Below are 13167 nucleotides of genomic sequence, written 5' to 3' on the forward strand. Positions count from 1 at the left end.
ATCGCTAGATATATCGAAGGATCAAGTAGCGCTAATCGATAGCGCGGATCTACATGCGCAGGATGATGCGCGGAATGTCACCGCTGTCCGGCGAGCCTCGCTGTCGTCACTGTTCGGCGAGTCGGCAACCTGGGCGGAACCTCGAGGACCACAACGGGCGTACCGGCGTTTTGTAAGGCCACCACTTCGACTTCGCGGTAAGAGCGGTATCAGTAGGCGGCCCGAGCCTCGCGGAAATAAGAACCCGCCTGGTTTTCGTGAAAGAGTATGAAGAGTATCGAAATGTCTCGCGATATTGTGCGAGGTTAGATTTAGGCCGGGCCCCGCTGACTACCGCTTCTATAGAATAAGATTCCACCATGCTATTCCCCTCGGGGCTGCCGAGCCGACGGTCGTTTTGTATAGTATAATGTCGTTTGTATAAGTAATAATTTCGCGTCAATTCTCGTAATGGTGTACCGAGCGTAAGAACTTATTGAAGTTAGCCTGTCGTGTATTTCTCATCTCGACCTTCTGTTGAGCGTTAATACTAAGAACAATTAAGAATCGTGTAAGGAAAGAATTGCGTTGTACGCTGACTATTATCAAGAGAGATTAACGTAGAGTGAATAGCAACGACCGTACCCAATGAGAAGTATAGAACTGGTACGTCGAAAATATTATATCGCGTGAGACGGAAGTACGCGGATTTCCGCGAGTCGAATATCCAAAATCATAGAGCCTCTCTCCGAGGTAATTTATGTCTCCGCTCCACGGAATTGTTAAGGCGCCGATCACCCGGCGTCAAACTCACTTGATTACTCAATTATCTATATCACCTCATTACTGGAAATACATGTTACTTGTTACTGATTAGCGTGTTCTTAATAACCGTCTATTTCAGACTCCTCTCTCCAAACCGGGTTAGCATCTCTAAAGAACCTCGCCCCTCTGCCATTTGTAGAGTGGGCTAGTCGCGCTTATTGCCGTTGCTCTTTAAAGAAAAATATTGACTCTAACGTAATTTGTTCGTGTGGCGCGTTAATCCGCCTGGCGCCCAACTATAAGTTTTGCAATAATTATTAAGATCTATAAAATAGAGCAACGAGGTTTGACACGCTTACCGGCGGGTGTACTTCTGCCCGACGGAAAAGTCGTCGCAAACTTACTCTTTGAATTAAATATTCCGAACCTGATAGTAAAAGAAGTTTAATGCTTTCTACGCCATCGGTAGATATATCTTGTACAATTGAAATCACTTGAGCAATCGTGTCATTTACAAGACCTAAAGTAGCATCTATGTTACGTCTTATCATAACTTTTGCTCCAATTTTTATAGTAATACGTTCCGAAAACCCAGCTGTTTTAGAGTTGTCCTCATCATTATTTTCCAATACCTTTAACACTTTTTTTTTACATATGGACTACACTTGACCGTATCTTCAGCAACTAATACTATTTCTTTCGAAGGAATACGACTTAACATTGCAGCGTTTAAAACATCACACATGTGACAAGTAGGCAGCAAACAAACAGTATCTGATGTCATATTATTAATAAAATTACACAATTCGTTTAATCTAGACTCGAAGGAATCTCCCTCAAAAGATATCTTTCTCTTTTGTAGAATGTCAGAATCGGATTTTGTTAGTAAACCAATACGAACTCTCGATAACAATTCACGGTAAGATCCATCTCCTTTCTGACGCATATTAATTGTTAATTCATCATAATTAAATAATGTTGTCCACAAATTTGCAACTCCTAAGCAACCGAAATATTTATCCATCTTTTCCTTTGAGAAGTTTGCAAAGATAAAATCTTCACGTACAGGAGGTAATTGAAGTAAATCTCCAAGCAAAAGAATATGCTTTTTTCCAAACCAACCATCGTCGCAATCGCTTGTGTCAAATATTTCACACAATCGAAGATGTATGTACATAAAAGTCAAATTAGATATCATTGATACTTCATCAATTATAAAAAGAATAACATCCTTTAGCTCCGTTCGCAGAATTGGTAACACATGGTCAGACAATTTTCTATATTTAGAAGTATGACCATGTTCAACAGGTAATTGAAGCAATCTATGAACTGTCAAGCCGTCTATATTAAACGCTGCTATACCAGTAGGTGCTGATACAGCAGTATCTTTTTCGAGATTTTGTTTGATCCAACATGTAAGAGTTTTGATTAAAAAGCTTTTTCCAGTACCACCTTCTCCGCTAACATACAGTCGCAATATTAATTTATCTGACTGTATAGTGGTAATGATTCTGTCAAATACTCTTTTCTGATCCATGTTTAATTGTCCTATCATTTCAGAGACATCAATTTCTTGAATATTATTCTTATCATCGAGATCTTTAAAGTCTTGCATCGCTTCACCCGCTTCTATATTTTCAACACCTATCGGATTATCAGGATCATCCTGTGATTCACGTTTTTGTGCTTTATCTAAACATTCTTGAACCAACTGTTTAGCAGCTTCAAATGCTTCTTGCAATTCTTCTAGCTTTTCGTGATATTTTAATGCTTCCGTTAAGTGTAGTTTTACTTTGTGAAATGATTCTGCATAAGTATCACATTCATTTTTAAGATCTTCTAATTTGTTCCACGGTTGAAACATAAGTAATAATGAAAAGAAATAATTTTCCGGTTGTATCTTAATATTATATTTATAATGATTGATAAGATATCCTCGCTGTCGTCGTATAAGATAGTAACCATTGCCCATTTTATAAAATTCACCTTTGTTATTTCGTGGTTTGGCTTTTCTGATATCATACCATTTTGCGAACTCGTAAAGAGACATAAATTCCAGTTCTTCTGGTCTCTGTGGATAGTGATCATCTATCAACAATTCATGAAATAAATCTGTCGATTGACTAGCAAGTGCCTCAATCTCTTTACGAGTTTTTAATTTTTGTGATCTAATTCGATTAACATCTAACCATCTAATAGTTGTATCTGAATCGGTTCCATATAAAGCGATACCCAGTAATGTATCAGCAGCTTCAAGAGCTCCACATTCTCTGTTACTCGTAAATCGCAAAGCAATATTCCAAAGACGGCTGGCCAATGATTTATTTGTATTATTTTTAGCATCAAGAATAATATCAGACAACTCACATTTTGCCGCTTTATTCATATATTTGGTAATGTACCAGGTAAGCAATGTCGATTTTTCGCCAATAAATTGTATATCCATATTTCCTTCCCAAGCAGTTAAAAGGACAGGATTATAATCATTTATATTGATTTCTTCTTCTGTTCGAGGAATATTGTAAAGCCTACTTTTATGTTTCAATTGTTTTCTACCTGCTATTGCAGTTTTGACCTCAATTATTTTTAAAGACTCAGTAACAGAACGAGGAAATCCAAAACGACATACTCGAACAACTTTACGTCCTACTTTTTTAGAACGAAGACAATAGTCGTTATGTTTGTGTCGTTGATGTGTATTAACACGCCTGTGCAATAGTGGTGAGATATTTTTATTTGGAATTTTACAGCTAACATGTTGTAAAATAAATTTGGAAACTTTTTCCATACTAGATTCACCAATAATTGGGGCATCTTTAATCCAAATTAATAAATGAAAATGTTGTATTCCTCTACCTTGATATTCTCGTCGCCAGAAATAATGCATTACCTCTCCAATTGGATTATCTTCCGAACAAATAAAATCAAGCATTGCCCAAAACATGTTATCGAGAAATCTCGATGTTGACACAGGATCTTTAGCGATAAGTGCACTGGTGCTTAACGATGTATCACACCATCCATTTACTTCACGAATGTATTCACCTAATTCTTCCCACAACCATTCACCAGGACTTAATGTTAGAAACCATGTTGCGGGTCCATAATGGTGTGTCATACAATTTAAATCACTTCTCGGTCTACGCCAAAATTGTTCCGTATTCCTTAGCGACGCAAATATTGTGCTCAAATCAGAATCTAATAAATCTTTGGACATTGCCTCTAAATATTCCTTAGCCGTATAACGAGCTCGTTGATTAGTAGTATACATTTTATGATAAATTCCACGTTTTAACTGACGTATATTGGTACCGTTTAACAAATAAAATAGATATTGTTGATTTAATCTATACTGCGGATGTTTGGACATTAAGCGACATTTAATGAATTCATGGTCATGAAGCTTGACCTCCCTATCTGCATGCTCTCCATTAATATCGTAAGGATATAAATCAGGAAAACATAACAAATCCAAACATTTTTCACGATTATCCATAAGTATATCCTGAATTTTTAACATTTGATATAAAGCCGTTGCAGTTTTATTTTCCCTTTTTTCATATAATGGATATATAGAATATTGCTCATAGTTATCATTATCATTAATAATCTGAGTTAGTAATGCCTCATGTCGACTCAATGCCTTATCTTCAACGTTTTCCATTTCCTGCATTTTGGATTTTGAATTACTTAATAATTCATGTTCCTCATTAAATATATCTTCTTCAACATTTTCATCCTCTTGCATTTGGAATTCCATATTATTCAATTGCAAAACTAAATCATCGTGTGAATTCGGTATTATTATTCCAGAATATAAAAGATTGTTGTTCTTCAACCACATCAATGCATCAATTACTTTTGTAACATTTACCATCTCTTCCCAGATAACTTTAGATTTTGTGGGAATACCTCTAACTAAGATATATAATTCATGATTAATATTTATCGCATCAGTTTCAGAACATAATTTGTTTAATGTCTCTTGTATTGGAAGTGGTAAATGAAAGGTTCTACCTTTAACTTTTTGTATCATTTGTCTTCCAGGTAATTTTTTATTCATAACAGTTCCCATTTTAACAACAGTTTGAAACGCTTTAGCTCTCTGTATAAGAATCTTTTCGAATGTGTTAAGAGATGATATCACATCCGGCACATGATTTGTACAAAGATTATTCAAGATGCAATATGCAGGCATCGAACCTTCACGAAATTTTCCTTTACAATAAATACATATGTACTGCGAATTAATTTGTTGCTTTTTTACATGTTCCATTAAATCTTTCCAAATTGGAGTATCCATTTTTATTCTAAGACTTGTGATCTCAGAAATGTTTCTTCTATAACAAAGTCTTTCACATGATACACAAGCATGACGCGGTGTATCCATTAAGTGTTTTTTCAATATCTTAAATGCATTCTTATATTTAGAAAATATATCATCCTCATTTGCAATTGCATCGCTTTGCTTACGTTTGTACATATCTGTTATTTCTTGTGCTGCAGTCACAATTTCATTTAATACATCTAAATTAGCACAATTTAATGCTTTATCTAACTTAAACATTTGTCCACAAACACTTGTGAATTGATAAATCAAACGTTTAATATTTCTTACTTTTGGAAAGTGAGGCGATAGCAATACAACTGGTAAAAGCATCGCTTTACAAAGAGTTAAATCGATGTAACAACTTTGCGCGTGACCCAATTTTAAATCTGAAGTTTTTACTGTACATTCATACATATCTTCTACCAATGTAGGTATATTTTTTAAAGCACATGTATCAACAGTTTCAAGAAATTTTTGATAACGTTTAATCAAAGCTGGATTATCAATTTTACATAAAGTGGGACAACACGACCATGACTTTTTGCTACGAGAAGTGGAAATGCTGCATTGTGATTTGTCAGCTGTCATTATAAACGCGATTGGTTACGGAAAACACCAATTGAATACTTTTGAGGCGTAGCACAGTTTGTAAGTTATTTATAAATGCGACTCTATGGCTGTCGACTCTGACAGATGACACAAAATGTCCGCAGAGCCAGAAAAAAGTAAGTAATTAGTATAATATAATATAGAATTAATGTAATAAAAAAAAATATGATTACAGAAGTGAGCGAAACAGAAAAAGAAAATACTTCTCCCAATGCAGCGATTTCTGATGCTGCAGCAATCGCTGCATTGCGAGAAGAACTGAAGGCTTTCAAACAACAGTTTACTAATAATACACCGTTGCCATCGGGACCACCGCCATTGCCACTGGAACCGCCGTTGCCACCGGGGCCACCGCCGCTGCCACCGGGGCCACCGTCTTTGGATCCGCCGCCGCCGCCGCCGCCTTTGGATCCGCCGCCGCCGCCTTCGGATCCGCTTCCGCCGCCGCTACCGTCACCACACCAACTCTCATTATCGCTTTTGGAATCGAACTTATCCAACTTATCCAACTTACCACCATACATTATAAATAGTAAGATTAACATACATTATAAACGGTTATTTTATATATATTAACATAAATTAACATAAATTACATATTTCAATATTCTTTTCAGAAATAAAAATTTGGCAGCGGCAGCAACAACGACAGCAGTGGCAGCAGGGAGGACAATTTACACGAGTGCTACGTAAGTTATTTAATTAAAAAAAGCATCTTGAAATGAAAAAAATTACTAATTATATTTGTTTTGTTACAGCACCACGATGGAATCGACGAAGAGGAGGCCGCGGTGGAGGTCGCGGTGGAAACAAAACGTTCCACCTCCACTTTTAATATTTAATACAAAAAAAATACATATTTTGTAAAAAAAAATACATATTTTGTATTTTATTTAAATAAAATGTTAATGTATTTATATATATATAAATAAATACCATGTAGTATTATATCTCCTGATTTACTATTATCCTGAAATAGATAGAGTATAGTGTAAATCCTGAAATAGATAGAGTATAGTGTAAAGACGTTTAATTTTTAATATAATATTCAATCTAAGAGACGTTTATCTTAATTGTTTAATTTGTGGTATTTACTAATCAAACGTCTGTGCACGGCTCTATCTATTTCAGGATATTATCCTGAAATAGATAGAGTAGTGTAAATCCTGAAATAGATAGAGTCGTGTAAAGACGTTTAATTTTTAATATAATATTCAATCTAAGAGACGTTTATCTTAATTGTTTAATTTGTGGTATTTATAAAATAAATATATGTAAACGTCTCTTAGATTGAATATTATATTAAAAATTAAACGTCTTTACACGACTCTATCTATTTCAGGATTTACACTACTCTATCTATTTCAGGATATTATCCTGGATCCTTCAGGATAATATCCTGAAATAGATAGAGCCGTGCACAGACGTTTTTAGTAAATACCACAAATTAAACAATTAAGATAAACGTCTCTTAGATTGAATATTATATTAAAAATTAAACGTCTTTACACGACTCTATCTATTTCAGGATTTACACTATACTCTATCTATTTCAGGATAATAGTAAATCAGGAGATATAATACTACATGGTATTTATTTATATATATAAATACATTAACATTTTATTTAAATAAAATACAAAATATGTATTTTTTTTTACAAAATATATTTAATATTAATATTAAAAGTGGAGGTGGAACGTTCTGTTTCCACCGCGACCTCCACTGCGGCCTCCTCTTCGTCGATTCCATCGTGGTGCTGTAACAAAACAAATATAATTAGTAATTTTTTTCATTTCAGGATGCTTTTTTTAATTTTTAAATAACTTACGTAGCACTCGTATATAAATTGTTTTCCCTGCTGACATTGCTGTCGTTGTTGCTGCCGCTGCAAAATTTTTATTTTGAAAAGAATATTAAAATGTATATGTATTTTTTAATATGTACTGAAAAGAATATTAAAATATGAAATTTCTTACCGTTTTTTTTAAATAATACCGGCCTAAGAGTTTTCTTAAATACCGGCCTAAGAGTGTTGTCAGCATGTGTCTTGCTACACTTCTGCACTTCAAGACGAGAAATATACACTTCTGCACTTCAAGACGAGAAAAAATTTTTTTATAAAGCATACTATTATTTTGATGATATACACTATCTCTATTGGTCTCCACAACACGTTATGTATACATTTTACGACCGATAGTAATTATATCAATGTGATTAGTATCATCAAAGCTGCGAGCTGACAGGTCTAAGCGCCGCCATGTTGGAAAAGGACAGACATTTTTTAGAAAAAGAAAGGAAAGAAAAAAGACGCTCTTATGCGGGAATCGACATTTCGCGGGCTGTAGAAAAGGACAACCATGTCGCATTTTGATGCTTCTAGTTGGCAAAGGACAAACTTATATATTAGAGAAGGATGACGAACAGACGACGACGACGACGACCAAGACTTACATAGATTTCGGCATATTTCGACTTTGGTAAACTTTGGCAATTAATATATTTTTTTAGAAAGCATGTACAAAAAAAGTAAAGATACTTTTATCATGTATATCGCATGTGCTCTATCGATTGAGCCTATTATAAATTCGATCGGTCCACGCATTATTGAGATATGAAAATCTCGACTCCTATCAGCTCATGTGCTCGCGTAAAGATACACGGTCGGTCTTGCGCTGCGCGTGAACTTGGCGCGAGACACTACCGTGTCTCTTGATTTATTATAAATTGAATTTTAAAATAATGAAAATTGCAATTTACATGTATTCAATAATCATATCCTAGCAAACACAAACAATAAAAGTATTACAAATAAATAATACTATAACTACTTTAGTTAATAATTTCTCCCTCAATAACATAACTAATATAACATTTTGTACATTACAGTTACATTGTTGGGTGGGAAATTATAACAATTATATATATATTATTGTTTTTACTTTGTGTTTTCTTAAAATTAGACATTTAATATATATTTAATATATATTTTTTAATTTATTTTACAATTTCTATCGACATATTTTGTATCAATTATACAACATTAATATTATGCATTAACAAGAACATTATTTTGTTGCGCTCTGACTTTCGCGCTTTGAAAGAATAATCATGTTTTTGTTTATAGGTAACAATGGATAACAGAGAGAACGTCAAAACATTAGTAATGTTATACGAGCAACATCCTTGTCTGTATGTTACCAAGTCTGCTGAATATCATAATCGAAATAAACGTGATCAAGCACTGCAAACAATATGTCGCAATTACGAAGAAATAACAAAACTGCCAATAACAGTTGATGCAGTAAAGAAAAAAATTAATAATTTGCGATCTCAGTACTTAGAGCAAATTAATAAAATTCGTCAGTCAAAAGTGAGCGGGGCTTCGGCTGATGAAGTGTACAAACCCACCTGGTGGTTATTTGACGATATGTCATTTCTGAGTGTTCATATAGCAGCTAGATCAAGAGAATCTTCACTGATAGTAATTACAAAAAATATTATATTGTCATTTGAAGAATTATTATATTAAATTACAATTTTTAAAATCTTATGTATAATTAATTCACAGCATAAAAGTCAACCCAATATATCAGACAGTACAAACGTGCTGGATATAATTAATGATTCATCAGTGGAAGATTTACAATATATAGATATGTGTGATCTTGTCAAAAACAATAATGGTAATATAAGTTATATTAATTTTTTTTAGAAATAAATAACATTTGTAATTACTTTAAAAATTTATTTTTTTATTTATAGCTATTACAGCCGACTGCAAAAATCGGCGCTCACCTACTTCCTCGATAATATCCACTTTAAGTAGTGCATCATCAAGTGGTACACAACGTAAGAAAAAAAAGAGAGAAGCTTCGCCAGAAACATCAAGTGCGAGAACAGATTTTTGGAAGACTGCATCTCAAGCATTAATAAATATATCTAATGATGATGACAATGTTCAGGATGGAATGCGTCACTGGACCTTATATTTGGAAAGTGAATTACGTAAGAAAGACAGAAAACGATTGAAGCGATTACAAAGAAAGATTATCGAATTAGTAGATGATGAAGACAGTGCATAAGAAAGACGCCTACCATGTTTGTATCAACTAATACATAGGGTTGATTTGTTACTTTCAAAATTACATTTAAAAGTAAATAGTACATTTTTGTTTTGTTGCAATAATACGTATAATTTTTAATTGTAATAGTGATACGTATAATTTTTAATTGTAATAGAGATACGTATAATTTTTAATAGTAATAGAGAAACATATAATTTTTTATGCCAAAGAGTTATGATGATATTATTTATGTTTTGTGATATTATATCTTATTACTTTGTTTAAAAATTAATAACATTTAATATATAAGAATAAAATTATAAAGACTGAGAGAATATAAGATAAATATAATATAATATAATATATTAAAGAATATTATATTAAAATATATAAAGCGTTACCGCGTGGGCACAGGAACCAATATATTATAACTACATGTTCTGTTAAATTAAATAAAAATGTTTTAATTATATTTGAAATATATATATTTAATACAGTAAATTAGCAGAATTTATTTACAATGTATACAAAATTATCTTACATTTATATCTAAATAATTAATACATATACACTTTATGTAAATACACGCGCGCATGTGTGTATATATAAATTCTTAAACGAACTAAATCATATGCTCTTGCCATTCAACTGCTCTAACAGTATTAAAATATCGTTTAAATTCATCACGAATATGAATGGCATTTCTATTAGGTCTTATATTGATAATGTTCAAATTGCGCAGTTGTGTATTATCATTTCTCCATCCACCAGATGTTATTACATAATTTTGTACATTTTCAGTGTCTGTTGCTCCATATAAATATGCATCATTTTCGCTACTGATATAATTATGCAATGCACAACATGCGAGAGTAACAATTTGAACTGTATTAACTGGTAAATACATAGTTGACAAAAGAACACGAAACCTATTTGCTAATATTTCAAAACTGTTTTCAACAACTCGCCTTCCTCTGCTCAGTCTATAATTAAATATTTGCTCATCATGTGTCAAATTTCGTGATGAGTATGGCTTTAATATATGTTTTTGTAGAGGAAAAGCATTATCAGCTAATAAAATATATGGCATACATTCACCCATGCCAGGCAAAGGCGCATCATCTGGTATATTAAGTACATTTTGTGGATCATTTAATAGTTTTGCGAAATCACTGTCACGATAAACTCCTCCATCACTTACTCTGCCATTAACGCCAACATTGACATATATGAATTGATAAAGAGCGTTAACTATTGCTAATAAAACAATGCTGTTGGTACCCTTATAGTTATAATACAATGATCCGTCTGTAAGTGGAACTTTGAATTCTATATGTCGCCCATCCATAGAGCCAATACAATTTGAAACATTCCAAAGTTGAAAATAATTATTTGCAATTTCTGTCCACTCTTCAATTGTACTTGGTGTCTGTAAAAATTAAGCGTTAAATATTTATTCTCGTCATTAATTTTAAAAGTTTATATCAATTATGTTACTAATATTTTACCTTTAAATAATCCTTTCGAAGAACTTCATAAATTACACGGCTTGTTTCAGGAATGATACGAGAAATCGTACACGCTGGTATTTTCATAGAATATTCTAAACTTTTATAAGCTTCACCGGTGGCTAAAAATCGTAGAGTGAGTGATAACCGATCTCTTGGTGAGATACATTTTCTCATGTTTGTATTTTGACGCTGTATAAATGGTGTCACCATTTCAACAAGCCGATCAAATAAATCCGTTCGCATTCTGAAGAATCTTTGGAAATAATCACTGTCTTCAAATCTCAGTTCTTCGTGCGCTAAATGAATTGTACCTCTTAAATCTTGACTTCTTCGAACTATCCACTTGCGTGTCCAAATCGATCGACGACGTTGTTGCTGTTTGACTTCTTTTTGTTCTAATTCCTCTTGTTCAACGGCTTCGGTTAATAATGCAATAGTTATTAATTTTTTTAGTTTCCGTTTTTTATTGCTCATTTTTAAAAAAATATTTAAATCAATTGGATGGCACCAAGACTCAAAAACCTAAACAATTAAAAATATTTAATTAATTATATTATGCCAGTACAATTAGAAATAAAAACTTAATAATAAAATAAAAACTTACGGTTATAATTCAACATTTATATCCTTCCAAAAATATTTATAAGTTATGATCATATAATTTATAACCTGTTTTTTTAATTGTACACAAAAAAATGTTGGTACTCAACTAAAATTACGAGTCTAACTTTATGTAGTCGATTATAACACCATCTGCAGTCAATAGAGGACAAACATCTGGTGATAAAAGTTCTATCCGAAAAACCGGACCGAGTTCTCGGATCGTGGACACAGGCCTTTAAACTCAGTCCCTCTATTCCTTAGTCCGTGCCCTATAATAAGAGTCTGGACATCTGAGGGTGGAGCGTCCATTAATGGTCTAAAATTGGAGGGGATAGAAAGTGCGACAAATTTGAAATGTGTTAATTAATATATGTATTTATTTGGGATGTACCAGGATGTAACTATACCAATGAAAAATATGAGATTTTAATTAGATTATTATCATTATTATTATTTTATTTTATTATTTTTATTAATTTTTATTTTTTTTATTATTGTAGACGTTTGTAGAAAATAATTACTACTATAGATAGAAAATTCAGATCAGAATGTGATAAAATAAATATGAACAAATGAATGAGTACTTATTGAGTATTATAACAGATTAAAATAAAAACAAATTAATAGATATTAATAAAAAAAATTTTAAAGCTAAAAATGAATTTCTTTTGTTAAAAAAAGCTTAAATGAATAAAAATAAAGTAGATTTATTGCAAATTAATAAAATATAAATAATATAATTAGAAGTGAAAGATAAATATGTTACTGAAAAATATTTTATTTTTTTTTACACTGTGCATAGCCATAGTTTTACTATCGTAGTGCCTTTTCTTAGGCTGGTATTTCTTACATGCTATTTTTATTCTAAACGCTGCAAATCTCTTAATAATTTTCGCTCTTAAATTATGGCACGCCGCAATGTGATCACCTTAGAACATATATACTGGAAGGGGCATAGCTGACTTGCCGTTGTCCTCAACATCTATCTATCCTTGTCTGTACATTTTATTGCAATACGCATGCGTCGATTATGTTGATGTGTGTGATGACAAACTAGACAAGCTTATCTATGACAAGCCTTCCAATATAATTAAGTCTAAAGAAATAATCATAAAAAAGTATACAAAACTAATACTATTTAAACATCAATGAAGTTTTTAAATATTTTTTTTATTATTTATTATAATAATTTTTATTGTACTAGTTACTATATATACAAGATATAATTAAAATAAGATAACAAACTTTAGAGGAGCGAGAATATTACATAATAATAAATATTACTTTTTTATTTTTTATT

General features: G+C 32.3%; 2 protein-coding genes across 6 annotated transcripts; one reads left to right on the forward strand and one right to left on the reverse strand.

Moving 5' to 3' along the window:
• The first annotated feature begins 111 nt into the window (after nucleotides 1-111).
• Nucleotides 112-10254, forward strand: LOC137001750 (protein enabled homolog). Of its 5 annotated transcripts, none has more exons than XM_067360881.1 (5): nucleotides 112-172; nucleotides 5859-6215; nucleotides 8814-9170; nucleotides 9258-9372; nucleotides 9452-10254. In XM_067360881.1, exons 3-5 carry the CDS (start codon nucleotides 8820-8822, stop codon nucleotides 9769-9771), a joined length of 786 nt encoding a protein of 261 aa, XP_067216982.1. In that variant the 5' UTR covers nucleotides 112-172; nucleotides 5859-6215; nucleotides 8814-8819; the 3' UTR covers nucleotides 9772-10254. The 5 variants fall into 5 exon arrangements, with proteins under 5 accessions (XP_067216982.1, XP_067216984.1, XP_067216981.1 ...); XM_067360880.1 differs by lacking the exon at nucleotides 112-172 and adding an exon at nucleotides 4551-5799; XM_067360883.1 differs by lacking the exons at nucleotides 112-172; nucleotides 8814-9170; nucleotides 9258-9372; nucleotides 9452-10254 and adding exons at nucleotides 4196-5799; nucleotides 6301-6372; nucleotides 6442-6937.
• A 2-nt stretch (nucleotides 10255-10256) lies between these two features.
• LOC105674228 (putative nuclease HARBI1) lies at nucleotides 10257-12040 on the reverse strand. Its single transcript, XM_067360878.1, has 3 exons — nucleotides 11869-12040; nucleotides 11262-11786; nucleotides 10257-11182 (listed from the first exon to the last, which is right to left on the reverse strand). The coding sequence occupies exons 2-3, from the start codon at nucleotides 11736-11738 to the stop codon at nucleotides 10376-10378; spliced, it is 1284 nt and encodes a 427-aa protein (XP_067216979.1). The 5' UTR covers nucleotides 11739-11786; nucleotides 11869-12040; the 3' UTR covers nucleotides 10257-10375.
• Between the last annotated feature and the right edge of the window lie 1127 nt (nucleotides 12041-13167).

This window comes from Linepithema humile, chromosome 8 (genome assembly GCF_040581485.1).
Source record: "Linepithema humile isolate Giens D197 chromosome 8, Lhum_UNIL_v1.0, whole genome shotgun sequence".
NCBI lineage: Eukaryota > Metazoa > Arthropoda > Insecta > Hymenoptera > Formicidae > Linepithema > Linepithema humile.

Bases quoted from the DNA above. Each gene is read 5' to 3' on its own strand.
- LOC105674228 (XM_067360878.1), bottom strand. From the start codon at position 11,738: ATGAGCAATAAAAAACGGAAACTAAAAAAATTAATAACTATTGCATTA. The intron at 11,183-11,261 runs GTAAAATATTAG...TAATTTTTACAG, and splicing joins TTCGAAAGGATTATTTAAAG to ACACCAAGTACAATTGAAGA.
- LOC137001750 (XM_067360881.1), top strand. From the start codon at position 8,820: ATGGATAACAGAGAGAACGTCAAAACATTAGTAATGTTATACGAGCAA. The intron at 9,171-9,257 runs GTAATTACAAAA...ATTAATTCACAG, and splicing joins CAAGAGAATCTTCACTGATA to CATAAAAGTCAACCCAATAT. The intron at 9,373-9,451 runs GTAATATAAGTT...TTTTATTTATAG, and splicing joins TCTTGTCAAAAACAATAATG to CTATTACAGCCGACTGCAAA.